Here is a 27,198-nt window from a genome sequence, read left to right on the forward strand (position 1 = left end):
ACATATTCCAAAGGATTTTTTTCTGTTAATTTTGATTAGATAAAGCTGATGAAACTCAAACTACCACTGTTCAGAAAATTCTTAATGTAAAAAGAACTTTGCTTTTAGACAACATTTTTTTCTTCCACTCAACTTTCCAGTAATATGCTTGGACACAGCAATCTTTTACCAGCCAGCTCTTTTTCCAGTAATCATTTACATATATTTTGGCTGTAGAAAAACTCAAAAATTATATATTATGGCTTAAATGATTTCTAGGAAGATTTGCGACTTGACGGTTGCCATTGGCAACGTCAACAAAGAGGGTAAGCCACAAAAAGTCATTGTTGAAGAAGTTGGCTGTTCACACAGCCTCTATCCAAGCTTATAAATGGAAAACTGAGAGAAAATAAAACTTGTGCCAGAAAAAAGACGGACAAGAACCCATCAGATGTTTCTGTATTAAAAAGTTTATTTATAGTCTTTTTAAATATTTTTGTTATTTTGGGAAACAAAACATTGGTTGCAATAGAAGTGTTTCACTTTTTTCCCACCTATACTCTGTAGAAATTACACAAACAAAAAGCATCAATGTGATCAGAACTGTTTACGTCGAGATCCAGAGAAACATTCTCTGCGTTAAAAATCCCTGTTTTTCATCCCCCAAGGCATAAAACCAAGAGACATGTCAGAGATTTCTCCACACAAAGTGTCAGGGGGTTGCATAAAAAAAGAAATTAAACTTATCATTATCAGATAACAGCCATTCTTGATTATGAGGAGAGGGGGGAAAAAAAACGACACAACAGTGGTGTTTGAATAGTCTTTTAGAACAGCCTAAGGGAGGATATAATCAAATGTTGATTCAGTCATTGGTGGGGGATAATTAGGCCTCTCTCCATATGGAAGGCGCTCGCCACGCTGCGACAGGAGGGATCCATCCAGACAGGGTCGGGTGCGCTGATAGCCACTTACGACCTTCTTTCAGCCGCCGTGGAAACCTGATGAGCCGCTCGTCTGCTCCGAGCTATGACGCCTTCCTATATACGCACTTGCAGCCAGGTAATTGCCATTCTCTGCGTCAAAAAGATGTGATTAAAATTCAATAATGTCATGTATTTTGCCCCTCAATCACACCCATTGTCTGGTCGGTTTCGCTGCTTGGTGGCGCACGGCAACAACAGCGTCGTTTCCCCCAAAGAGAGTTAATAAGTTCAGGGCTCAAATAAGAGCAAATTAACAGACTGACAGTCGAATGCACTCGGGGTGAATCAGAGTGATAGCTGCACTTCAAGAGGAGAGTGAGTTGTTACAATGAGACGAACAAAACATTATGATTTTAGGTCGTGCAGGTTTACAACTTTAATTCCAAGTCGACCTCACAATGACTATTTCATCTGAATATTCATAATAAACACGCTTTATCTACTGGTTTCTCATGTAGGGATTTGTTAAAGAAGAGATCCTCTCTCACTGCAGACGGATTTCCTTCCACGTTCTGTGACAGAGACTGATGATTAGTAGGAAAAAATAAGGACACCCCTGTTGGTTCTTAAGGATTTTGGAAAATTAAACAATCATTTGAAAAAACTGGGACACAGGGAAGGTTGTATGGACTGAGGCATGATTAAAAAACTAAAACTTCCTTTTTTTTAAGGTTTTGTTGGCTCTAGTGGCCTTTATTTGAAAGTAGTTTGACAGGAAAGAGGGTAATCAGAGAGAGGGAAGACATGCAGCAAATGTCACCAGGCCGGGAATCGAACCTGCAACTACCGCCACAAGGACCAAGGCCTCAATACGTGGGTTGTGTTTTGCCCCTGTTCCACCACAGCACCCAAACTTCCTTTTTTTTAGCTGTGGTTGTGACTGCATGATAGCATTCATAGCAACACAAGCACAAATACTGCTGTTGAAAAACAATCTCAATAGAAACAATGTTCCTCAGGATGAAAGAAAAGTGATTTACATCACTAATATGCACACAGTAACTGCATTTAATCATATTTTTTAAATTTACTGATGTTTATTGAAACTCTCATAAAACAAAAGGTGGAAAAATTAATAAAAATAAAATTTCTGATAATAATCAATCCAACACTAAATCAAAATTCTTTTGATAAGAAATCTTTCACGATAAATGGCCACCACTACTGGGACACCCCCATCAAAGAAACGTATTTAAATGCATATTTAATATAAACTTTGACAATCCTGAGATATTCAGATAATATAATGACACAATTATTGATTTTTTTAGTATAAAAAGTGATCTTTCAGAAACAACTGTTGCTGTTCATCAATCTGGAAAAGTTTATAAGGTCACGATTTTACAACAAACATCTGTCTGACAGCTGGAGTTTGGTCCAAACTGAGTCATCAACAGGACGAGGATCCCAAACACAGCAGCAAATCTACAACAGAAAATAATCAAGGTGTTATACGTCCCTGTCAAACCCAAGACCTGAAACTGAATGAAATGTGGTGGGACCTTAAGAGAGCTGCATGGAAAAGAAATTAACCTGAACTGAAGAAATGTCTCTACAGCGATGCGAGAGACTGATGAAGTCGTACAGAAAACGACTGCTGGGTGCTGTTGTTGGTTGCGGTGGTTCATGGGGTGTGCATAATCTCCTCCACGATTGTATGACACAAACCAGAGATTGATTATTCAAATAAGCCAGTTCTCACTGTTAAATAATTAGCAGTGATCTATTAGTTCCCGTTGTAAACTACTTTCTGTTTTTAATAACGCAGACTTGACAGGAAATACTGAGTGCATGCTGCTGTGTCAGTGTGCCAGGTGTTGATTTGATTACACTAATCAAAATTAGGCAGAAACATACAATTGTGATTTTTATATTGAGTGCTCTCTGTATGTAAATCTGTAAATATTAAAAATAAATAAATAAATAGTGTGTCATTTGATGTTTTCTGCTTTAAGAATTAAGTTTTGAAAGGTTTGAGGTTTTTAAAATTGAAAATGTCTTACAAGAGAAAATATTAATATTGAGTTGCATGGTAACTGAAGGGATCCGAATGACACCTGTGTAACCTCAATTTGCTTATTGTGTTTTTATAATCAAAATTAAGTAAAAAACTAAGAAATCCCACACAGTGAAAGCGTCATCAGTTGAAACCCGGCGAGCACACACAATCCAAACCCTCCAATCTAGCGGCCCTCATCAGCAGCAGTGGAGCTTGGGGAGGAAAAAGGGGGACAAGGGGGCCGATGTATAAATAGCTTTGGTTCCCAGTTGCATAGCAACCAATGCCATCTTCCTGAGGTGTAACGCCCCCTTACCACGCCCCTTGTCCTGACTGTTCTGTTCCATTTTCCTCCCTCTGCAGTCTGCCTTGCATCAACCACAGACTTGCGGATCTAAGTGAGTTCCAGTGTGCGATTTAAAAACCTGGCCTGTCCATCGGGCGGCCAGTTTGATGCGACCGGTGACGTGATTTTCACTGGACACGCACAACAAAAAAATTAAAAGGTGTGGCTGGTGCAAGTTGGACAATCTGCGAGAGCGGCGAGTGTTTCAATCTGTCCATCCATCTATTTATCTTGGTGGTGCTTTGGTGAATCATCAGTGTCAGGCAGCAGAGTGGGAAATGTTTTACAAATGCTCCCTGTCAGAAGGGAGGAGACCATCCTCCGGAGGTTTCAATCACCCCCCAAAACCCACCCCACCTCAACTCCCTCAATCCCTCCATCTCGCCATTATCCGAGGTGCTAATGAGCCCAGGAGAGGTGGAGGCAGAGGCAGAGAGGGAGCAAACTAGTGCAAATGAGGTGATCAAATCATGCTGTGTGTGTCTGGGAGTGTGTGTGTGTGTTTCAGTTTGGACTATCCATCTCACGACTGGGCGAGCGCTGTGTGTTGGAACCAGTGATCTGATGTGTGTGCCAGATCGTGTTGTGATGCGGCTGCATGGTAACACACCACCTTCCAAACCAGGTTTGAACACCTTCGCGATGCCGTTTGTTTTTGGGAGGCAGGACGGGAAGGAGAGGTTTCTCAGCAGTCAGGATGCTTGTGCTCAGACATGGCTGCACAACACAGATGTGCCAGCCTGCAGTAAGAAAGAAGCCTTTCAGGCACCAGGAGCACAGCAGTCACTTCTGGAAAACAGTTGGCACACACCCACATGCCTGTCCTGAGCCGCATGCTGGCATCTGGCCTGTGTGTGTGTGTGTGGGTGGGTGCATGTGTGTGGATGTGAGGAGGCCCAAGCACACCTCAGAGTGTCATCTAAAGCATTACATTCATATTATATTACCACACTGCGCACCTCGATATGTGTAATAGGTCGATCTATGTTTAAGGCCTAGAATCTGCACACTTAATTGTTTGTTTCTGATGAAGTCGCCTTTTCAAATATTTACTCTGTGACCGTTTACAAGCTAGGTTAGTTATTAATTATGAGAATAAGGTGTGAGTTAATGACCAGCCTGAAGGTATGTTAAAATTTTACAGTTGTTCTTTCAAAAATAAAATGTTTCCATCACAGTTCCTACAGCTAAAAGTCTTTTTAATTCGATTTTGAAGTAGTTTTGGTGCTCAGTTATTTGATGGACCACAGATAGTCGGTTAGCTGAAAAACTGTTACAACAGGTTTTCCTCGGATACCATGGGACGTCTGTGGCCCAGTGGCTTGAATAGTTGTTTAGCTATCAGAAGATTGTGGCACCGATTCCACCTTCTGCCACTACACTCCAAAGTTATCTACCAGTCAGCTTATCATGGTTGTTAGGAAATACTTCCAACCCAATAGAGTTAAATTGATTTGAACTTTATCTCACTACCAGTGACGTTTACACTCAAGTTGATGTAGTTCCAGGTGAATTATTAGCTACTATGTAGAGCTAGATAGTCGCTACACATTATTGCCGCTAAATTATTCTCTTTATATACAAAATTGAAATCTCAGACAGCACAGTTAAGTTGTTGTATACTTTTATGTTAGATATTTAAAACCATAAAACCGTCAAGCTTACACCATGAAAACAGAAACATTAAACATATTTTTTTTTTCCCTCTGGTGCTTGCTGTCAGAGTTGCAGTACTAAACAGAATTTTTCCTGCATATCAGAGCAACTGAAAATGCAGGCAGATGGTCCATTGCAGAAGAACACGTCTATGTTGCTGTTTAGCTCCTTTAAAATTAAAGTTTCCTCTTGCTTAATTGCCCATTTCCACATATTTCAGACTGCAGCAAATTGGAAGCAACCTGCTGCAAAATGTTTTGGAGAGGCACCCGTGGGTTGATGCAGAGAGGACAAGGATGTACTCAATTAGCATAAAATTAAGGGACAGCAGGTCACGTCTGAGAGAGGCTTTTTAAATGTCAATTTATTATCTTGAAAGTGACAGCAGCTGCAAAGCGTGTCAGTATAATAATGCAACTTTATGCTCTCTGGTGAAAGTGTCTGTCCTTTTTAAAGCTGCACAATTAATATTGGAGTTGTAACATTCTTATGGGATCTGTGTAGAGGTCTGACCACAGGTCCAAAAAATTCAACATGCTGGTTTCTAAGCCACTCTGTCCGCACTTTAATCTTATGATACAGGGCTGTGTACTGAAAAATACAGCTGTATTAAAGTAGAAAACGTTTCATTGAAGGAATATAGCTGAATATTGTGATAGTGATTGGCATTTTATTAACTCAAATTTTCCTTGCTTCTCATCATGATGACCTCACAACACAAGATGATCTTTATTATCTCTATAACTAGTCCCAACAACACAATTAAACCAGTGATGGTATGCAGAATATGCTCCTGAACTCTATTTTTATGATTTCAATCAGAAACGGACTGAGAATGGTTATTTGTATGTTGTCTGTTAGTATTAATAAGATTGAATGAAGAGCTTGACAACAACTTTCCTGGATAACATCATCATTAGCACATTATAGCTTTTTTCTTGCAAATGCAGTTCCTACTTAGTGTTTGTTTGAAGGATAACTGGGGAACTGTTTATGTCTGCAGGAATGCTCCCGGTATGTTTATCTGTGTAACATGGATTTATGGCACATCTGTGAGCTGAAACAGATCAGTTTGTGTAACTAAATGCAATGTTCTATGGAGCAACTTCAAAAAGTGACACCAAAACAAAACAGAGAGGACTCCCAGCAATTGCTAAACTCTGTTATGGAAGATTAAGGGTTTTTTTGCAGGAAAACAAAAGGTGGTGCAACCAAAACTTTATGTCAGCAATAAGGTACACAGTGTGCTCCACACTCAGCAAAAAAATAAGTCTAGGTAAATGTAAACATTACTGATAATGGAGAAAAATCTGCTGACATCCAAATGGTTAATCTGTAGCATCCAATCAGCCCAATCATATAAAATATAAGCTGGTTGATGAGACGGGATTTTTCCATCAGCTGCTTATGATGCATTCAGGTACAGCTGGGAGACTAGGCTGTCACAAAGTGATGTTTTATCTTCAAATATGGGCCCAGTCTTATGAAAAATTTCTAACACTCTGGACCATTTTGATGTGGTTACATTGCTTTGTAATCCATCAATCTTTCCAGGTATTGGCAATGCCTGCTTATGCTACTTTAGTCATTGAAATAAGTCCAACCAAGTTTTATACTTTGCACTTCTTACATTTTTTATGACATAATAAAATCAAATTAGTAAATGTACGTGATTGAAGTGTACTGAAAGTGTACGAATTGTGGCTTTAACAATTGAGTACTGCTACACCCAGAATATTCACATTACTCCTTAATGCTCAAATAACATATTTTTAGTGGATGATAGTGAAAAAAATCCCAACTCCTCCAAACATCACTTTGCATAGAGTAGATATTCCTTAGAGTAGCTTCCATAATCGGTATGAGTGAGGCTCAAAATGAGATTCGTATTTTTGTTAGAATTCATCAGAATGTCAGATGCTTGTTCATTTTTTTTATTCTATTTTACAAAAGGTAAATTCTCCGATCCTACCTGTGCCCACACTGTCTCCAGAGGGTGAGGCAGAGCTGATGTGGACGATAACCACAGCGGACAAGGTAGAGTTACCTGACTCCAGACTCTTATTTCCCTGTTTATCCTGAAGCTGCCACATAACTGGGACAAAAGCAGGATCGCCTGTCTCGGTCTGCCTGCCGAGCGCATTTATGGCCCTGCACTGCGATGCCACAGATGTTCACTGCCCACAGTTTCCTCTCAGGCAGCATAAACATTCACAGAGAAGTGACAAACTAGCTGCAGTGGACTGGGAGTGGGAGACTGGTGGGTGATCTATTTATCTAAAGAAAGAAACATCAGCTGCTCCTATACCAGTAATGTTATAAAAACCGTGTTTCTTCCTGTAAAGGAAGATTATGATTCTTTCTTATGTCAGACTCTCAAAATGTGAGGTGAATAATTTCTATAAACATGCAAACATTTAGTAAAATCATCCATCTGCTCTGGTTTAGCCTCAAATTACCTTGGGTAGATGCCGCTGACCATATCCTTAGTGAGGAGCTCTGAAGCTGCGTGGCTCGGTCCTGCTGCTTTGGACAGCAGCAGCACAATCAGTCCTCTCATCTGAAGATTGTTCTTGCTGTCATAGACGAAGCCTCTGCAAAGAGACGCAAATAGATCACTGAGCTTCAATCACATATTGTAGGAGTAAAGTACAACAGAAAGGAAATCATAAAAAAAGAAATGTACCAACAGTTATCAAATAATCAACATGTATGTATTAACACTGACATCCTGCATAAATCAGTTTTTCTATAGATGACCTCTTGAGTGAATTTGCTATTTGTTTAGCCCATTTGTTATATTCATCAACTGCATACAAGCTGGGTTTTTTTTTGTTGAAAATATGATTTTTATGGCTGCTTTTAGAGTCAGATACTTATTGTTTTGATTATCTGCATATATTCAACATAGACTTTGGGGAAGAGTACTTAATGTGTGGCCATCATTTCATGGGTTTGATACATTTCCAACAACAGGAATGTTTCCTCCTAATGTTTGCTCAGGATGAGGAAATGCATCGTAGCAACGATCCAATGCAATCTGCTGGTTTCCTTTAAAATCAGAGGAGTTGCAGTTCAAGACTAATGCAAGTATGCAAGGGGATCATTGACTTGGATTTATTTTTTTTAACCCTTTTAAAAATAACTTAAAAAAATATTTTTTGGTAAAATGCAGTCTTAGCTTAAGGATCCAGATAAGGAAATGTCACATAAGTCCCACTGCTGTGAGTTTTATTCATGGTTATTAATGACTAATTAATGATTAATTAATGATGTCTATGACCAATACGCTGAAATTAAATGAAAAGGTGTTTCAGTAAAGTGTGAGCTTATGGGTTTGCACACTTCTTGCACCTTCTTTTTTTTTTTTTTTTACATTTCTTCTCAAGACAATTTTTTATCTAAACAGGGTATACGTTGCATTAAATGTGGAAAAGGTGTCATTAATTTTGAATCTCAAAAATATGTTCTGTTGGCAGAACAGATTTGTGCGTGCACTTTGTTGCACAGTCAGAAATAATCTTGTGATTTATTCGTTTTAGGTTGGATTTAAAGATGCTACTCTATCAAATATGTATTATTTTGTACGTAGTGGTCCTTATAGGAGAACAAAATGAATAAAATGAATTATCAGATCAGATATCTGATTATTCTAGGTAAATCTAGGTGAAAATTTTAAATATTTGTTCTTTTTTTTAATGATCATAGCTGAACTGATGCAATATGTAAACCAAATTAAAAAGGGGAAATACATATTAATCTGCACTATGATTTTTTTTGCATATATTTTACAAACAAATGTCAATGTCAGGTTTTGGCCACTTTGTATGATTAAAAAAAAAATCAGCTAAATTTAGGTGAACAAATGATAAAAGGATTAGCAGAGCTTAGGGAGTTTGCCATGCATTTTCTAAATAAAAAACAAAAAACAAAAAAACATGAATTTAATTGATCAGTTTATGTCTTATTCTGAGGTATTTAAAGTCGGGGGGGTTATTCCCACCCCAACCAGCTGACACATCCACAGCAGCACACACACAAAGCCCAGCAATGGCTGCCTCCTTGGTGAGCAGATTAAATATCTTTTTACTCTCTCTGGGGAGCGGTTAGACGCAGCACCTCTAATCCCGTCCCTATGGGAGCCCCTCGTGCCATGAATCACGCTCTCGTTAGGAGCTCCGGAGCAGACAAGCGGTCACGCCCCCCTCCGCTCGATGCCCAGACACGGGCCTCAACAACACCCCCCCATCAACCCTCTCTGACCCTCCCCTGCACCGCAGCGTGGCTGGAGGATCCAGACATAGACACAGTAGAAACGAGAATCTATAAAACCCTGAAGCATTTTCTTTAAAAAAAAAAAAAAAAGAAAAAAAAGAGGTAAAAAAAAAAAAAACCTTTCCCGTCACATAAAATGCGTGAAATTAATGACAGGTCGAGCTCTTCTTCATTACAGCTCATGAGGAAAAATTTATTGTCACTCTAAATCTTTACTCAACAGGAAAATAGTTGTTAGATCAGCAAGCAGGACGCAAGAACCCGTAAAGCTGCCCCTTTCCTGGCCAGTCTAAGTAAGACAGTGGCCTGAAAGTGGCAGATGATTAATATTTATGTCAGCACGCACACCAGAATGCATCAATCAATCACAGCCGGCCTCCTGCAAAGGGGTGGGGATGCGACGATGATGTGAAAGAAGAAAGATGGTGAGGGCTACAGTGAAGCTGGAGGAATGGGCTGCTGTCATTTTAAAGGGTTGTGAACAGGTCACCACGCCCTCTGCTCTGCTATCGCAGTGCAGGAATTCAGGGAGCCGCAGCCTGCCGGGACTCGAGTCGGCGCATGCAAATGTGTCCAATGCTCCGACATCTTTTCCTAAACAATAAACTGATAAATGAACGATAACTGTGCAGTTTTCCTCCAGGAGAGAGGTTTCAGCCACCAGCAGACACGGTTACGGGTTAAAATGATACAATAATATCGACCGAGGGTCTTTTTCACTCCACAGTTTACAGGATTTGATTCTCACATTTCCAAAAAAGCACAAAGCTTTTTATTGTAAACCTGTGGATAAAAATACTGAGCAAGTTTTAGATCTTGAAAGCAATATTTCTTGCCAGATTCATATGAAAGAAAGAGGATTCGATTTGCTTTCTGAGTTACAAAGGCTGTTGGCCAAATTACTTCTGATTTCTTCTAATTTCTAATCGTTAATGGCACAAATAACCATTTAATTCTTTAAAGGAAGAGTTATTTAAAAAATATTTTAAATAAACATAATATAAACATTTTAACTTCAATAAACAACATCCTTATTTAATTTTAATTACTAACAATGTTTAGTCTTGTTACTGCCTTTGTAAGTCTAAGAAGTGCTTTCAGTCTAAGTGTTTCAGGTAGTTGTTTTGACTCTTTTTGGATTTTTTCACATTTCTGCTCTTGTTTTAGTGGGATGGAACTATGATGTGAATGTTCTGATGATTCAATAATAAAGTGAATATGAAGATTCAAAAATATATAAGCATAAGCCTAAGAGGAAGTGAATTTCAGTCCAAGTTAAACTCTCAAGGACTGTCCTTAAGGGAAGTAAAGTTTCTTCTCTCTGAGCTGCAGTCCCCTCGCTGTAACTCCACACTTTGGGGCAAAGTTAGCTGAGCAGCAGTTTTTGAGAATGAAAGGAAAGGAAAAACCGAAACCCAACGCCACGAGGGTCTGCCTGTCTGCTATTGTGGATATTTTTATCCGCCGTGCATCTAAAGCCGAGACACAGAGGGAAATATGAACCAGCCAACGCGAGCTGACAGTGAGGAGTCAGACTGTCAAGAGGTCTGCTGCAGCCTTCCCTGCTGCTACAACACCCAAATGGATTGTCATATCAGATTTAGGCGTATAGGTTATTACACCCTTGGGTTCCTCTTTCCATCCTCGTCCGAGTGACAGGATTGTGTTTGAGGACTCTGTCTTCCAGGTCTCTTTCCTTGTTTTTCTAAGTTTTGGTTTATAAATCATAATTATCGATACTTGTGCTTTCAGATGCTGTCTATAAACCAGCACCTGACTGATGACCTCACCTGTGTCCTCACCTGTGTCCTCACTGTAAAGTCAGTCAGACTGGAAGATTGAGTCATTTCTTTCTCTTCACCACAAGCAAACATCCATCCACTTCATAGCAGTCCATCCATCCATCCATCCATCCATCCATCCATCCATCCATCCATCCATCCATCCATCCATCCATCCATCCAAAAACAATTCTTCCATCAATCAATACATCCATCAATCCCATAATTGATCATCAATCAGAATCAGTCCATCCATTCTGCATCATCTCATCTCTTCTTCCCCATCCAAATATCCATTCATGAATCTATCCAATCATCCATTTATGATCAATCAATTATCCGTCCTTCACCATGTCCATATTCTGCAACAATCAATCCATCTTCATCCATCTATCCATCACCAATCCTTTTGTCTCTCCACTCATCCATCCATCTAAAGATGGACACAAAGAAGGATGAAATGGTTACAATGGATGGAAGCAGCTTTTATATGTTAAGTAATAAATAAATAAATAAATAAATAAATAAATAAATAAATAAATAAATAAATAAACACCCCATGCTCTCTTTCCTTTGGATCTAATGGATTTTGTACTTTTCAAGAATCTGTGAGAACTCTGTCTGTAACTTCCTACTTTTGCAAAGATATTTCAGACAAAGACACAAAATAATAATAGAATAGCTCCTCTGTCCACATCTATATGTCAGGTTAATTAGATAAATAAAAGCAGCACCATCCGCCCCCAATGCACTTAGTTATTAGAAGAAAAGATTTGTAATCAGCTTTAAAGTCAGATAAAACTGCAGCTTTCACACAGCAATGGGCATGCATTACAGAGAGAAAACAAACAATAACTATTGATTGTGTTGAACTGTTGTTTAGGCTGACAGAGACAGGGGTGAAAGGGGATACTATCAATAGATCTGCAGGTGGAGTCAAGAGCAACCGTAGAAGTGACTTATATGACATAACAAACACAAACATGCAGTCAAACAATGCACTGTAATACTGAAGGCAGTTATTTAGATAAATGACCGCTCAATGCAAGGCTGAATTGTTGTGGAAAAACAAGACTGTAGATAAAGCTCTGCTGTGGATGTAAAGTCAAGAAGCTTTACATTACATTATGTGATACACTGACACGAAAGAAGGACTGGAGAGCAAAAGGCTAATGAGGCAACAGTTTCACTTTTTTTCATTTAAAATATGTCATTAGTAACATACAACAAGATGTTTGTTTGTGATTAATCCAAATTTTCTCAACTAAATATTTGTATTTGTTGAAAGAAAGTCGAACACCAGAAAGAGTCTAAGAAATCTAACTGATAAAGAGACTATCAAAAACACTTCAAGGTAAGATATTGTTATAACCATGGAGATCTCAGGATTTCTGATCATAACGATGATGATCCAGGTGAATATCAACAAACATCTCCAATAAAAATGGCGTTTCATGCCTACATTTCAAAGGTATTTAATCATTTATTAGTTTTATTTTTAATTCAAGCAGGCAGAATTCATTATTGTACTTTGAATAATGAATTCAAAGTATAATCTGATCTGTGATCAAAAATTTCCAGTGAAGGTCTTTTCCTTTGCACTAGTGCTGTTTTTCATGTCATTTTCAGCCACCTAAGCATAACATATTATATGATATTATTGAAAAGAAAAACGTATTCAAGTATTTCTTCTAACAAGAACCCCAGTGATATATTTCAGATTTCTTTTATTTTGATGACTCTGCCTAATAAAAACCCCAAATTCTCGTTCTTAGAAAATTTGATTAAAGCATTACAAACAGAAATGTCAGCCTACAAAACATTGACAGACTATTGCTAATATTAGTTGCCATTTCACTGGTAGATATTGTCAAGTGTCTTATAATTTCATGGCTTCCTACACTTGAAAAGGAGGACTTGGAGACTTCAGGAATTCACTCAATCTTTTTTATTTTCACCAATGAGTGAGAATCAATGAACAGGTGAAAAACCTACAACACACATACAAAATATTTTAACATACATTTTAGACATTTGGTTCAAAGTTAATAATTTATCTCAACTAATTCCATTTTTAACCTTGAACATGCATTTATTTTACAATTTTAACCATAAATTCAAGTATTAAATCATTAAATTCCATGCCTGGTTGAATTTGAATCAAACAAATCCAAACATTTTAGAATTACCTTTTTTTTTCTGTTTCTTAGGACATAAGTTTTTTACATTAGATATCTTAACATACATTTAGTGGAACCAAACTGTAAAAGCTAGCAGTGCAAACTTTTACTTCAATAAATTATGCATTCCTTTTCTCAAATGTGAAACTACAGTCAAATTACATTCAATTGAGCCCAGATAGTGGCTTACCGGTAGTCCTTATAAGTCCTTTCCCATGAAATGCTGCTTTGGAGGCTGTGTTTGCCTTCCTCAGCTCTGTTGCAAAACCAGTAAAGTGGTTGGTGAATTCCTTATATTACCTGAGTTGAGGGTGCTGCTGATTGGGTCAGATTTCTTTCACCTGCTGAGAAGTGCTGCAGAGTGGCACACTGATGTGTGTGTGTGTGCGTACGTGCACACACAAATGTCTATTCATGCACCCACATCTGAACTAATGAGCAGATCTGCGCAACACCTCCCACTCGATCTTGCAAGGTTTTACCTGGGAAGATCGCATTTTTAAGTCAGCTGGTTCCCTCTGCTTGGTCTTCTGCTGGGATGAGCACTACAAGGCGCCGGACATCCCGATGGAGTATGGTGCCCTGAACCTCCTTCACCAATCCAGAACATTTCACAGGAGGTTTGGGTGTATTTTCCCAACTATACCCACTTGTAGAAACTTTCACATAAACATCCCGGACTATGCCTTTGCAATCAGGATTCACAGCAACAACTCTACCCATCTTGAATTGCCCCCTTAGTGCGTTCTGGTCGCAGAGCCAAACCACATCGCCAATAGCAACATTTCTTTCAGCAGTATGCCACTTGCCACGGACAAACAAGTTGGGACCTGCAAGTTGACTCCAGGACCTCCAAAAGTAGTCAACTTGAGTTTGTATTTCTTGCAGCCTTTTAAAGGGATAAGTGGTATAGTCAAATGTCTTGAAATCTCCACTTTTTGTAGCTCGTCCGAGCAACAAGGTGTTTGGAGTGATGTACTGGATTCGATCTTCATGGCTCTGTACTCTAGCATCAATAGGTCTTTCGTTGGCTAGATTGGCAGCTAGCTTAATCGTCGTAAGAAACTCACTGAAGGTAAGGCCTTCCACTCTGCCAAGACTTTGGAACGCTCTTTTAATGACCTTGACAGCAGCTTCAGCTGCGCCATTGCGATGTGGTGAATCGGCTGGAAGAATTTTCCATGTCCAGTGAGTCCCATTTTTTGCAGCATACTCTTCAAGTGAGAATTTGTCTTGCTGTCTCAGGTAAGCATACATTTCTTGCAGAATGGGTTTTGCCCCAATAAAGTTCGTACCTGGGTCAGACCACACCTTCTGGGGATGACCTCTGATGGATGTAAACCTCTGGTAGGCAAGTATGAAGCTCTCTGTAGATAGTGTGTTTGCCAATTCAACATGAATGGCTCTACTTGACATACAGCAGAACAACACACCCCAAACCTTCATGCTCACTCTTTTCTTGACGTCATCTTTCACTTGGTAAGGGCCAAACAAATCAACAGATATGAACTGAAATGGTGCACTTGGACTAGACCTTTCTTCAGGCAGATCCCCCATTATTTGCTGACAGGTTTTCGCTCTCACCTTTTTGCACACTACACACTCGTCAACAACTTTTCTGGCAATGACTCGTCCTCTGATGACCCATGCTTTCTTCCACATACGCAGCAAAGTTCCTGCCACTCCATCATGTCCTTCACTGTGAGCTGCTCGGCCTAGAAGGGTGGAGACCCAAGATTGGAAGGGCAACAGAGGAACGGCTCTGTGGTCCTCCTTAAAAGTCTGAACTCTGCCGCCACACATCAAGAGCCCACTTGTTCCATCTTTGTAGACAACCAGTCTATCAGTCGTTGTAGTTGGAAATTGTACACCTTCTTGTGCTGCCAGGCATAGGTCTCTGAACACATCTTCTCTTTCGCCAACTGTTATGACACCAGATGAAGGGACCACCTCCCACTTTTCTTTATCTGTGACCTTGACATGCAGGAACTTTTTTGCTGCTCTCCAAATCCATGCAACTACCCCTATCAGTTTTCTCAAACTGTTGAAGTGCCTCACGTCCACTAGTTGCTGGACTACTGCTGCTGTAGGCGGCCTCCTAGAGATGATCAGTTTATTCTGGACTCTGATTGAATTTTGTTCTTTCAGTTGACTTCGGGTAAGTACAGCAACAAATGTTTTCTTCTGTATTTTTATAACATTGTCTCTTGCTTGCACAGCAACATCATTTGCAGATTTCTTTGGCCACTCACGTTCAGGAAGTTGAAGGAAACTTGGACCCAACTGCCACACTGAGTCTTCGGTTAAGCAAGCAGGACTTGCCCCTCTAGTGATAATATCTGCAATATTTGCTGATCCTGGAATCCACCACCAGTCTTGGACATTAGTGCTACTCTGGATCTCTCCAACCCGATTGGCGAAGAAGGTCTGATATCCATAACTCTCTCGCTGTATTGCGCCCAAGACAGTTTGGCTGTCAACGAGATGGAGCCACTTCTCAACTTTGATTCGGCAATGTTTCTGGAAATGGGTCTTTAGCCGGGCTGCAAAGACTGCTCCACATATCTCCGCTTTCACGGGGTCACCACTGCGGTTGAGAGGAGTCAGCTTGGCCTTAGACTCAACCAACCTCACACTTACACCATCAGTGCATTCCCAACGTAGGTACAACACAGCACCATATGCATGCTCACTGCCATCAGAAAATGTGATGCCAATTGGACCTGCATATGGGTTTGGTGGTGTCAGGGATCTGATGAATCTGAGTTGGCTCAGGTCAGCATATTCTTCTAGCAGCTTTATGGCATCCTCTCGGAGTTCTTTGGACAGAGCTGCATCCCAGGTGTCTTTTGTGCAATACATTAGCTTTGCTTCTTGAAAAGCCCTTCGAACCAGAATGGCTCCCTTCTGCTTTGCAGGAGTCACAAGACCAAGTGGATCATAGAGAGCAGAGACTTGACTCAACAGTTCTCTTCTGGTAAGAGGATTTGGAGTTTGTCCTTTTACTTCTTCTCTTAGCAGGTCCTGACCAAGGCGCATTTTCTTCTTCCTCTTGGAAAAGTTCACTGCAACCATGACATGCAGCTTGTCATCTTCAACAGAGTAACCCAGACCGAGGGCTTTGTTATCGTTTTCAGCGAGCTGGTTAGGCAAGATCATGGTCTTTAACTCCATGTTAACTTCTCTTGACTCTTCCCTCCCACCTTGACTAGAGTAGACCCAGGGCTTCATGAAAAATCCTCCAGCTTTAAGGATCTGCTCGATGTTGGATGTGAGGAGTTTCAGGTGGTCAAGGTTGTTGTGAGATGTCAAGATGTCATCGACGTAGACGTCTTCTTCCAGCACACGTTTCTCCTCTTTGAATTGTGTGAATGAGGGTAAGCTGGCAGTCTCCCGCATGGCAACTTGTGCTATACAGCCAGCAGGTTTATCTCCAATATTGACCCTTGTTATGGCAAAATCTTCTATTTCAGCATCCTCACCGTCACGCCACAGAAACCTGTGCAGATGAACCTCTCTCTCTTCTAACCACACAGAGTTGTACATTTTTTGGATGTCACCAAGGGCAGCAAAGACACCAGCTCGGAACCTCAGGAGGACAGCTCTGATCGGATTTAAGACATCAGGACCTTTAATCAACATGTCATTCAAACTCAGACCTCTGTACTTCTGGCTGCTATTCCACACTAGCCTCACTGGAGTAGATATAGAATGTGGATTTAGTGCAATCAGATGACTTATATACCACACTGGCCCAGTCCAGCTTTGTAGTACTTCTTTGGACAGTTTCACTGCAGCTTTGCGATCGACCATTTCATGGACTTGTGAAGCATAGGCCAATCTCCACTCTGGATCCTTTGCCAACTGTTTTTCCGTCCTGAGGAATGTAGCTTCTACTGCTTTCCTATTGTTAGGGAGAGAAGCCAAATCTTCTGTCCATGGATATTTGGCGTGCCAGTGTGGCTCAGGAGTGTGGTGGTCACCATTGACATATGTCAAGCCATTTCTCACCGTCTCCATCTCTTTCTCCTCAGCCAAAGACATCTCCTTCCCTCCAGGTTGGCAATTCCCGCAGCGACATCCTCCACATTTTGGCACGCAGGCTGCTCCGATGCTTTCCCATTCCCACCACTTCAGAAAGTCTTTGCTGGTAGTGGCTGCATTGGATTGGATGAAAGGATGCTTGGGAGACTGATAGGAAGCTGAAGATTTGCAGGTGAGTTCACTGTATTTAACTGCTGCAGTCCTCATTGATCTTGCAAAGTGTGTCTCTGATGTATGGGCCATTAAGGTAACTTCTTCAAAGAGGTCCGGATGTGTGCCTCCAATCGCTTTGCCAAGTGGTCCATTCCATAACACCAGGTCCCCGACAGAGCGAACTTTTTGAGGTACAAGTTGACCTTCTTTATGGCTAATCAGGAGCTGTATCTCTTTAGGTCTTGTAAGGTCTTTCAAGGAGACATCTGGGAAAATCCTCTGAAGCTTTGTGGCAGGGACATGTCTATGAACTTCTGCGATCCTGTCAAGCCCATAGCAGATCAGCTGATGCGATTTGAGGGTCCCTCTTGAAGTATTGACACGTATCTTAAGAAGATAGCGCTTCGTTTCAACAGACACCTGCATCCCTCCAACACCATGGACCACAAGCGTTACATCTTCACTTCTAAGATTCAACTTACTTGCAGCTTTATGTGTAATGTAGTTTGTGTCTGATGCCAGGTCAATGAGGGTTCCAATTCTTTGTCCATCATTGGCTGTGACGTTAAGAATCATCAGGATAACTGGAAACTCATTTAAGCCATTCTCGTCTAGAAGGCCTGTGTTGGTAAAAGTGGAGTTGTGCGCTCTTGACACAACATTGCAAAAGGCATCTTTACATTGCTGAGCCAGCTCAGGTGGGAGTTTGGAAAGAAACTCTTCTTGGGCTTCAGTATGTCTTTTGCTCTCTGCTTTCTCTGAACTAGATTTAGGTGTTCTTTGGGAGTGTGGTCTAGCGAGTAAGCAGAGAAGAAAGTGATGTTGGTCTTTACACTCTGGGTTCTTGCACAGGTAATCAGTTTTCTTACAGTAATCACCATTATGGATTTCAAGGCATCTCTTGCAGGCACCGAGTTGCTGAACTATATCTCTCTTCTCTGATGGCTTTAAATTGATCCTAAACCTTCTGCAGAAATACAGTTTCTTCCTGTGCTTTGGATCACCACAAACAATGCAGCCTGATATGTCACTGCTGTGCTTGGTTGTTTTGGTTCTGGCACATTTTAAGAACTTGGATTTCTCTCTGATGGGTTCAACGAGATCTTTCAGTTGATCTAGTTGTTCATATATGGATTCTTGTGATCTAAGGAACACCATAAACTTGTCAAAGTAATTCTGGTGACTAGTGTCTTTCTCAGTTGCGTTATGGGTGAGCCAGTCTTTCTTTAAAGTTTCTGGAAGCTTACTCTCTATGGATTTAGTCACCAGTGGGTTCTTTATGGCATCTACATTTCCTAGCTCATTTAAGTCACTAAGAGCCTTCTCCAAAGCTTGGATAAGTTCTATTATTCGTCTAGGTTGACCATTTCTCACTGGTGGAATTGCTTGTAATTCTTCAATAATCTCAAGAGCAATGGTAGCTTTGTTCCCAAAACGATTGTCCAGGACTCTGAAGATCTCATCTGATGAATTGTATGTTGACAGGCGTAAATCTCTAGCCACTTTTTCATCGAGACTATCAAGCAATTGAAACTTCTTTACCTCTTTCGAACCAGATGGTTCACCTTGCTTCTGGAGAGCCTCCCATTCTTTTCTCCATCTGTAATAGTCTCGTTTACTTCCACCAAACTTTGGTAAAGCTGTGGCTTTCAGCTTTATTGCAGCTACTGGAGGTAGACTGTGGACCAAGGCTTTTGCCTCTGTTGTGTCCTTACTTGCTGCGTCAATAAAGACAGCTTTCTGGGATACCAGCCTAGGGAGGCACACCTCTAGCTCCCTTAAACGGTAGTTAAAATCCTTTTCCTCGGCAGATGGGGCCCAACGGTTCCAATTTTGGTGTGCTTCCTTCGCCTTCTGGATCAATTTCTCCAAATGGGTGAGCATAAACTCGTATGCCTCCAGAGTTGTGTCTGGCCCGATGGAGGAAACATTCTTGCACTCATCCTCTGCAACTAGTAGAGCCAGGGACAGTTCCTTCTCTCCATATGTGGTCCACATTGTCTCTCGGATAAGGAGTTTGGCTTCTTTAAGCTTTAGTTCACATTCCTTCTCCGTCTTCTCTATGTCGGCTTTCTGAAGATTACTCAGCTCCTCTGCTGCAGTTGCTTTGCACTCAGCCATATAAGCAGCCTCCACATCCTCATTTGCTTCCATAACTTTGGAGCTCTCCAGTGTAAGCTTCTTGTAGTTCTCCTCCAGTTCCTCCTTAGACATTTCCATGTAGGTCCTCGTAATGTTATTTGCAAAACGGGAGAAAAGTCTTTTAACTGTTGTCCTCTCTGCTTTAAGGTCATCAAGGCACTTTAATTCAGCCATTTTCCTCCTTTGGAAGACAGATAGCAGATTTCAGTCTCTGGTTGCAGAATGGAATCTCCTCTGGTTGGAGCGGTTTTTCACTGTCAAGTGTCTTATAATTTCATGGCTTCCTACACTTGAAAAGGAGGACTTGGAGACTTCAGGAATTCACTCAATCTTTTTTATTTTCACCAATGAGTGAGAATCAATGAACAGGTGAAAAACCTACAACACACATACAAAATATTTTAACATACATTTTAGACATTTGGTTCAAAGTTAATAATTTATCTCAACTAATTCCATTTTTAACCTTGAACATGCATTTATTTTACAATTTTAACCATAAATTCAAGTATTAAATCATTAAATTCCATGCCTGGTTGAATTTGAATCAAACAAATCCAAACATTTTAGAATTACCTTTTTTTTTCTGTTTCTTAGGACATAAGTTTTTTACATTAGATATCTTAACATACATTTAGTGGAACCAAACTGTAAAAGCTAGCAGTGCAAACTTTTACTTCAATAAATTATGCATTCCTTTTCTCAAATGTGAAACTACAGTCAAATTACATTCAATTGAGCCCAGATAGTGGCTTACCGGTAGTCCTTATAAGTCCTTTCCCATGAAATGCTGCTTTGGAGGCTGTGTTTGCCTTCCTCAGCTCTGTTGCAAAACCAGTAAAGTGGTTGGTGAATTCCTTATATTACCTGAGTTGAGGGTGCTGCTGATTGGGTCAGATTTCTTTCACCTGCTGAGAAGTGCTGCAGAGTGGCACACTGATGTGTGTGTGTGTGCGTACGTGCACACACAAATGTCTATTCATGCACCCACATCTGAACTAATGAGCAGATCTGCGCAACAGATATAAATACAGTATAGTGATACAGAAGACAGAGTTTTAATGTCCTCCATCCAGTGATCAGCTGTAGTTTAATACATTTAGTATTAAGATTATTACAGCTTGAAGCAGCTGCCAGTGAAACAAACAGGATGTTGTTTAAGGTTCAGGGTTTAATGCAGAACTTTGGAGTTTTGATGAGAATAAAATCAAGCAGGAGTTTTTCTTCCAGCAGCTCGTCTGACTTTGCATCCCAGCAGATCTCAGTTCTTTGAATATGAGCGTGTCACTCTGATCTGTGAGGATGAACATGGCCCTGTTGGATGGACTCTGAGGAATAAAACATCCATAGACACTGGGAAGAGGTGTAGAAAACAAATGGGACAAGCACATGTTTCTGTATATGTCTCCATCTTCTTGGACCCATGTGACAGTGGTTTGTACTGGTGTGAATCCCCCAGTGGGTCCTCCAGCAACAGCATCAACCTCATTGTTGGTAAGATCAGACTGTGGAGTTAGTGTTGCTGAAGCTGCATGGATATGGATGAAGTGCTGTACTTTGTCTCTGTGTTGAGGTGACTTAGTGATCCTGCATAGTCCTGTCATCCCTGTGATGAAAGGAGATGACGTCACTCTGGAGTGCAGAGCAAAGTATAACTTCAACAGCCTTCCAGCTGCTTTCTTTAAAGATGACGTCTTCATTGGTCACATGACCCTACTCAAGGTTTCCAGCTATGATGAGGCCCTCTATTATTGTAGCATCAGCGGTTATGGAGAGTCTCCATCCAGCAGAATCTCTGTCCTAGGTTAGCAGCTTCTCTGTCTGCTTCCACCTTCATCAGGAGACAAAAACTACATTACCTTTGCTTCATTTCAGAGAACCCACCAGGCCTCCACCTTCATATTCCTCTCCTCCACCTCCATCCCTCCATCCACTTCTCCTCCTGGTCTCCAGTCTCTTCTCCACAACCTTCTGTGTCTCTCTGCCTTCAGTGCTGCTGTTTCTCTTCTACTAGTTCAGTTTTAAATTCTACCATTGAAATATTTCATTTAAATGCAGTTTATTCTTAATTGAAAGTTGTTTTTGTTCTTTAACTGATAGATCAGATTATTAAGTGCTTTAGGAGCATTTTAGAGTCCCACAGCTTCAGCCTGAATTTATTTTCTATCAGAATGTCCTGATGTTAGAATCATTCCAAAATCTGCATTAGAGCTCCACAAACAGAACCAGACATGAAAATCAGCTGAAAACCAGTTTAATCTGATATTTTCTACTGATAATGGCTTTAATTACACCTTCCGTCTCATGTATTCATATCATCATGTATTAACAGCCTAATGTTTTTCTATATTCTGACTTTGTTACATTCTGAGCACGAGAAGCTTTGAGAACAAGCAGTACAAGTTTTGAGGAGAAAGACATGAAGTCCTGCTTTCAAAATGAAAATGTAAGCAAACATATTAAAAGTTTTGAGAACAAAAGACATGAAATCCTGCTATAAGACTGAAAATGTGTGCTCTCAAATTATGGCAGAAAAAGTCCCCCATAGATGTTCTTGAAGCATGGACTCCAGCCACAACACACCATGTGAATTTGCCCCAAACTCTTGAATTCAATTCCCACGAGACTGCATGCCTCCTATGCCTTCAGCACTTTTTCCTTCCACTCAACTTTCTGTTAGTATGAATACAACACTCTGTGAAGACCCAGCTTCTTTAACAATAACCCTTTGTAGCTACCTTCCTTGTTAAACTTGTAAGTGACTCTCTCCTGGACAGCATAACATTTTTGTATTAACATTGTAGCGAACCGTGCAGCCGGATTTTGTGTTGATTTGCTGTAGCCAATATCCATCACAATTACCAGTAATAAACACCTGCAGACAGTAATGATCCTTACCTGGCTGTGTTGAGTAAGGGATGCTGTGTCCCCACCAGCTTTCTGACGTGCATGGCCACATTGCTGAGCTCATCGCTGAGCAGGCACCGCAGACTCATGAACGACGTGGGATACCCGACGATCTTCTCCGCGTCCGACACCACTTTGCTCCAACTGGAGGAGGACTCCGAGCTGGAGAACAGGCTCAGACCTCTCAGTCCACGGACGGAAACGGACACCCAGCGGGTCAGACTCGACCCCGGAGCTAGAAACATGTTACTATAACCTCTGCACTAAAATCGCGTTGCTACTTTATCTAAAACACTTCCGGGCTTCTCTGCTTCTTCACATATTTAAAGCGACCTACTGCCGTCCACTCGCTGCTATAAAAAGCAATCAACACCCCCCCCCAAAATGCTAATAAAACGGGTTTAACATTACAGTAAGAGCGTCCAGGTCTTTTTCACAACACACTAACCCAAACAGGGCGCCGCCATGTTTACGTACGTAAATCCTTACGTCAGCAAACTCGACACCCCCTAACACGACTTCCGGAAAGAAAAAAACTGGTTAGTTTAAATTATGTTTTTCAAATTTTTATTTATAATATCACATATGAATTTTATGTTTTCCAACACAAAGTAGTGCATAATTGGGAAGTGATACGAAAGGTTACATTTATTTTTTTTAAAGAAAAAAAAAGGGAATAAAAGAGACAGATATACAGATTGTACACATTGTTAATGCGCATTATTATTATTATTATTATTATTATTATTATTATTATTATTATTATTATTATTATTATTATTATTATTATTATTATTATTATTATTATTAAGCTCTATCATTAACAGTATCCAGTCAAATTAGACATTTAAGAGACACATGTACAAAATGTCATGATAGTCCATTGTGAAAGTAGCATCAACCAATTGCTTTCTAGCCATAAAAGATGAAAATAATCTTATCTTGATATAACATTTTAGCTTCTTCACCAGCTGTTGAATGTGGGGAGTAAAAAACTTTTTGACCCATTTGTGCAAAACGCCCTCAGCAGTATTTAAAGTGCAGTGAGTAGGTGTGGCTGTGAATACAGGGAAGCATGGAGGAGAGGGATGGCTTTCAGAGCTCTTGGAAAGACTCTGTCCCTCAGTCTGGTGGCACAGCTTAACAATCTAACTGACTGACAAGCTAGACATATATAAGGAGAATAACCAGACATGTAGCACACACAAGAAGGTGCTTTGGTCAGATGAGAACAAATTTAAATTTGTGGTGGCCTACATTCAGAGCTCCATCTATAGAGAAAAAATAAAACTCATTAACCTGAAGACACCTGTTGCAAAACATGGTGGTGGCAAAATTATGCAGTAAAGACGCTGAGAAGATTAGAAAATTGAGCAAAATTCAGACAAAAAAAGCCATCCGATCCTGCAAAAGACTTGTGGCAAGGGCAGTGGTTCACCTTCCAGCAGGACGATGACCAGAAACAAACACAAGTAAAATGGTGTGGCCGTACTTTGTAACTTTTCACAGTGCAAATAAAATTCAGGATAATTTAAAAGTTGTGCACATTTTTAAAAAGTGTGTATAAACTGCGAGAGCAGACTTCAAATTGTTGGTTATATTGAGCTAGAAATCATTAAACAGACTTTATTTAATTGGTCAGACATCTAAACAATCCTATCTGCAACTTAAACCCACAATGGATAAGATGAAACCTGCAGAATTTAAGGTCAACAAAGGTTAAAAATTTCAATAAAAAATTGACATACAAAGTTGCTGAAATAAAATGTACAAATAAAATGGTAGCTAGTTATTTGTGCATGTTATAAACTGAATGCAAACGTATATATACTAGTATTAACGTGATTGATGAGAGTTTATAAGTGCAAAGTTAAAGCATTTTCTCTGCACTTCTCTAAATACTATTTTACATGTCTTGCACCATTTTTATACCAAGTGGCAAAAATCTCCTTTCCAGTAAATACCATTTTTAACCAAACAGCCCAAGTTATGAGAAGTGAAGCTCCTCACCTTTCAGTTCCTGTAACACAATAACTGTGACAATATAATATTTCCAGTGTGTTGGTGAATGTCCTCACAGAAACAATGCTTTTATTGACTCCTTCTGCGTCTGCTTGTTAGTGAAGTGTCAAGGACATCTTACACGACCGTCTGCTTCCTCCGCTCAAAAACCAAACTATTAAAAACGAATTGATTTATTCTCTAAATAATAAATGTTTGCTACACTCTCTCCATGTTTGGGTAATAGAATAGATGTACTGTATTTATCCCAGACTGAGTAGTGTGTTGCTGGAGCAACAGAAATACTATAAACAATGTCTAGTAAGACACAAGTGATACTAATAATTAAAGTACAAAGTATTGAAAGAACAGTATGCCCAGAGTATAATTATTGCTTAAATTAGAGTTAGAAAGAGTTTTTAAAAAATGGGTAGCAGAAATCATCTGTAAGAAACAGGAATCAGAGTTATAGTCAATTTTTGTTCAGTGAAAGCCCTGAGGGAGCAATGATCTCCTGTACCGGTTGCCAAGGCAGCGAAGTTACAGCCGACTACTCGAACAATGCTCAGTGAAATGTTCAAAGCTTGAGATATTACTTTATAACGTAGCCCCCATGCATTAGTTGTAATCCTATAGTCAACTGCTTGTTCTGTATTTTATTTTTGGGTAACAGAGTAGAAGGAGTTAAATATAAATACCTGCAAGACTTTCCAGATTCTTATTTATGACATAAAATCCAGCCAAACTACAACAATGTTTGTGGTTGTCACTTGACAAAACGTGGGGGGAAAAAACGGGATACACGAATACTTTGGAAAGGTAGTGTATAAATCTTCATTCAGTGTTTCCTAAATAGAAATATCCCCAATTTAATTTAAAATAAATCAAGTGTCTGAGGCCCTGTGAATGCAGGATCTTGTGATTCAGATGCTGTCCTGCTGCGGGTTTTGCGAGGGATGTGAAGAGTCATCTCACCCTGACCCTGCATCACGGTTCACAGCTCCCGCTCCTGCTGATTTTCCGCCTGAAATGGGTGTCACTTTGCCATGAGCAGCCTCATCCAAAAGTCTCAGAGGCTTTCCTCATTGTGATTCAAAGGGCGACGTGAGGCAGGAGCAGGTAAATTCATGCACAAAGTGCAGAACATTTATGAAAAGCCTCTGGTTCCTGTGCCATTTGACAGTAAGGCAATACCGCAAGATCTGCTGTAATGTACGGAGACGCTGACTTCTGTTGTTATCAACATCCATGAGTGGATGTTGATGGTGCAGGCAATGACAATTCAGAAGAAGCTGTTGAACTGAATTATCTTTAACTCTTCTTCAGCCAAAAACTATTTTTTAGAGCTATGCAATTCCCAATCTATAAACCTCACATCTTTCCAGTAGCATCTCAATAAATTAAAATATCACTGATCATTTATTTCCTAAAGTCAACTTCAAAATGTAAATGTAATATTATGTATAGTCAAATCATCGAGTGTATTTATCTTCATTTTGGTGATTGTGAGTTACAGATACAACGGGCGAAAAAAAATCTTAATTAAATGTGAATAAATTGCATGTTTTATCACGTACAACTCCTGACTTGACCGTTTTTCAACAACAGGAAAGTTAAGTGAAAGGACAAAGTGTGTGCATAAGCAAAATAAACAACAGTAACCTTGAAAAGTTTAACAGCCTATTCAAAAGTTTGGGGGAGATTCACAAAGAGTTTCAGAAATCACTACACAGTCGGGTTTTTATTGTTTCTTACGTTGAGACAGAGCCAGTGACAAAGTGAGAAACATCAGGGCTAATAAACAGGAAACATAGAACTGTTGCTCTATGTTTAAAACTCCTCTTGGAAGTGCATTTCACATTTATTCTAGAAATAAAGAGTCTGGAGGAAGAAATGAAAGACGCAGAGTCTCCACAGTCTGTGATGATTTGGGGAGTCATGTCATCTGCTAGTTTTGGTCCACATGCGTTCAATCAAGTCCAAAGTCAGTGCAGAGATCTATACCAGAAAATTGATGTTCCCTTTGCTGATAGGCTTTGTGGGGATACTGATTTTATTTTCCAGCAGAACTAAACGGATACCTAAAAAAAACAACCTAAAGATCACTATTAAAGCAATCTGACCTTCCCTAACATCTCCATGCCGTGCTGCATTGATGCAATAATTATTGCAAAGGAGCCTCAGCTGAGTTTATACTGTGTAGTACATTTAAATACTTTTTCATAGTCTGAAATTTCTGTATTCATTTATGCTTTATTTTCGATCTACCATTAAATAAGTTTTATTGATCTTTGCAGCATTAAAATGTACTGAGAATTTAGAGTTTTCCGAATAGCTGTGGTAATCAAGGCACACTATGTGTGTAATTAATCTAATTTTTTTTACAAGTTTAGCAGAAACTCTAGAGAGTAGCTACTGTAACCTTTCTTTAATATTCTAATGTGCTGAGATACATCTGGACCCCAATCTAGGAGCCGTGGATGTAGAGAAACCCAATAGGAAACTTTATTTCAACACTGACTAAAGGTTTACACTTTTTTGCGCCTCTCTTTCTAATATTAGTAAATTCTTATACATTAGTTAAAAGTTAAAAGGGACTTTGATCCAGCGGAAGTTACAATGGATGACCTTAAGCGCTCTGAACGTGACGCCTGTTGTTTTAAAATGACAGCAGCAGACTCTGCTGAAGTGTCTTGCCGAGTGGTGTGCGTGTGCGCACCTGTTTGCAGCGCACGGATTGTGCGCTAAG

At 40.0% G+C, this 27,198-nt stretch overlaps 1 protein-coding gene across 1 annotated transcript in view; it reads right to left on the minus strand.

Annotated features, from left to right (window-relative positions):
* The window catches only part of pdss2 (prenyl (decaprenyl) diphosphate synthase, subunit 2), a 42,571-nt gene extending 19,471 nt beyond the window's left edge, over positions 1 to 23,100 (minus strand). Inside the window, exons 1-2 of the mRNA XM_008399702.3 lie at positions 22,440 to 23,100; positions 7,426 to 7,560 (exon numbers count right to left, since the gene is read on the minus strand). Coding sequence (XP_008397924.1) covers positions 7,426 to 7,560; positions 22,440 to 22,693 — 389 coding nt within the window. The 5' untranslated portion in view covers positions 22,694 to 23,100. The remainder of the gene's footprint in view (positions 1 to 7,425; positions 7,561 to 22,439) is intronic.
* Positions 23,101 to 27,198: the final 4,098 nt, after the last annotated feature.

The sequence above is a fragment of the Poecilia reticulata genome, chromosome 22, assembly GCF_904066995.2.
Source record: "Poecilia reticulata chromosome 22, P_reticulata-male-v2, whole genome shotgun sequence".
Taxonomy (NCBI): domain Eukaryota; kingdom Metazoa; phylum Chordata; class Actinopteri; order Cyprinodontiformes; family Poeciliidae; genus Poecilia; species Poecilia reticulata.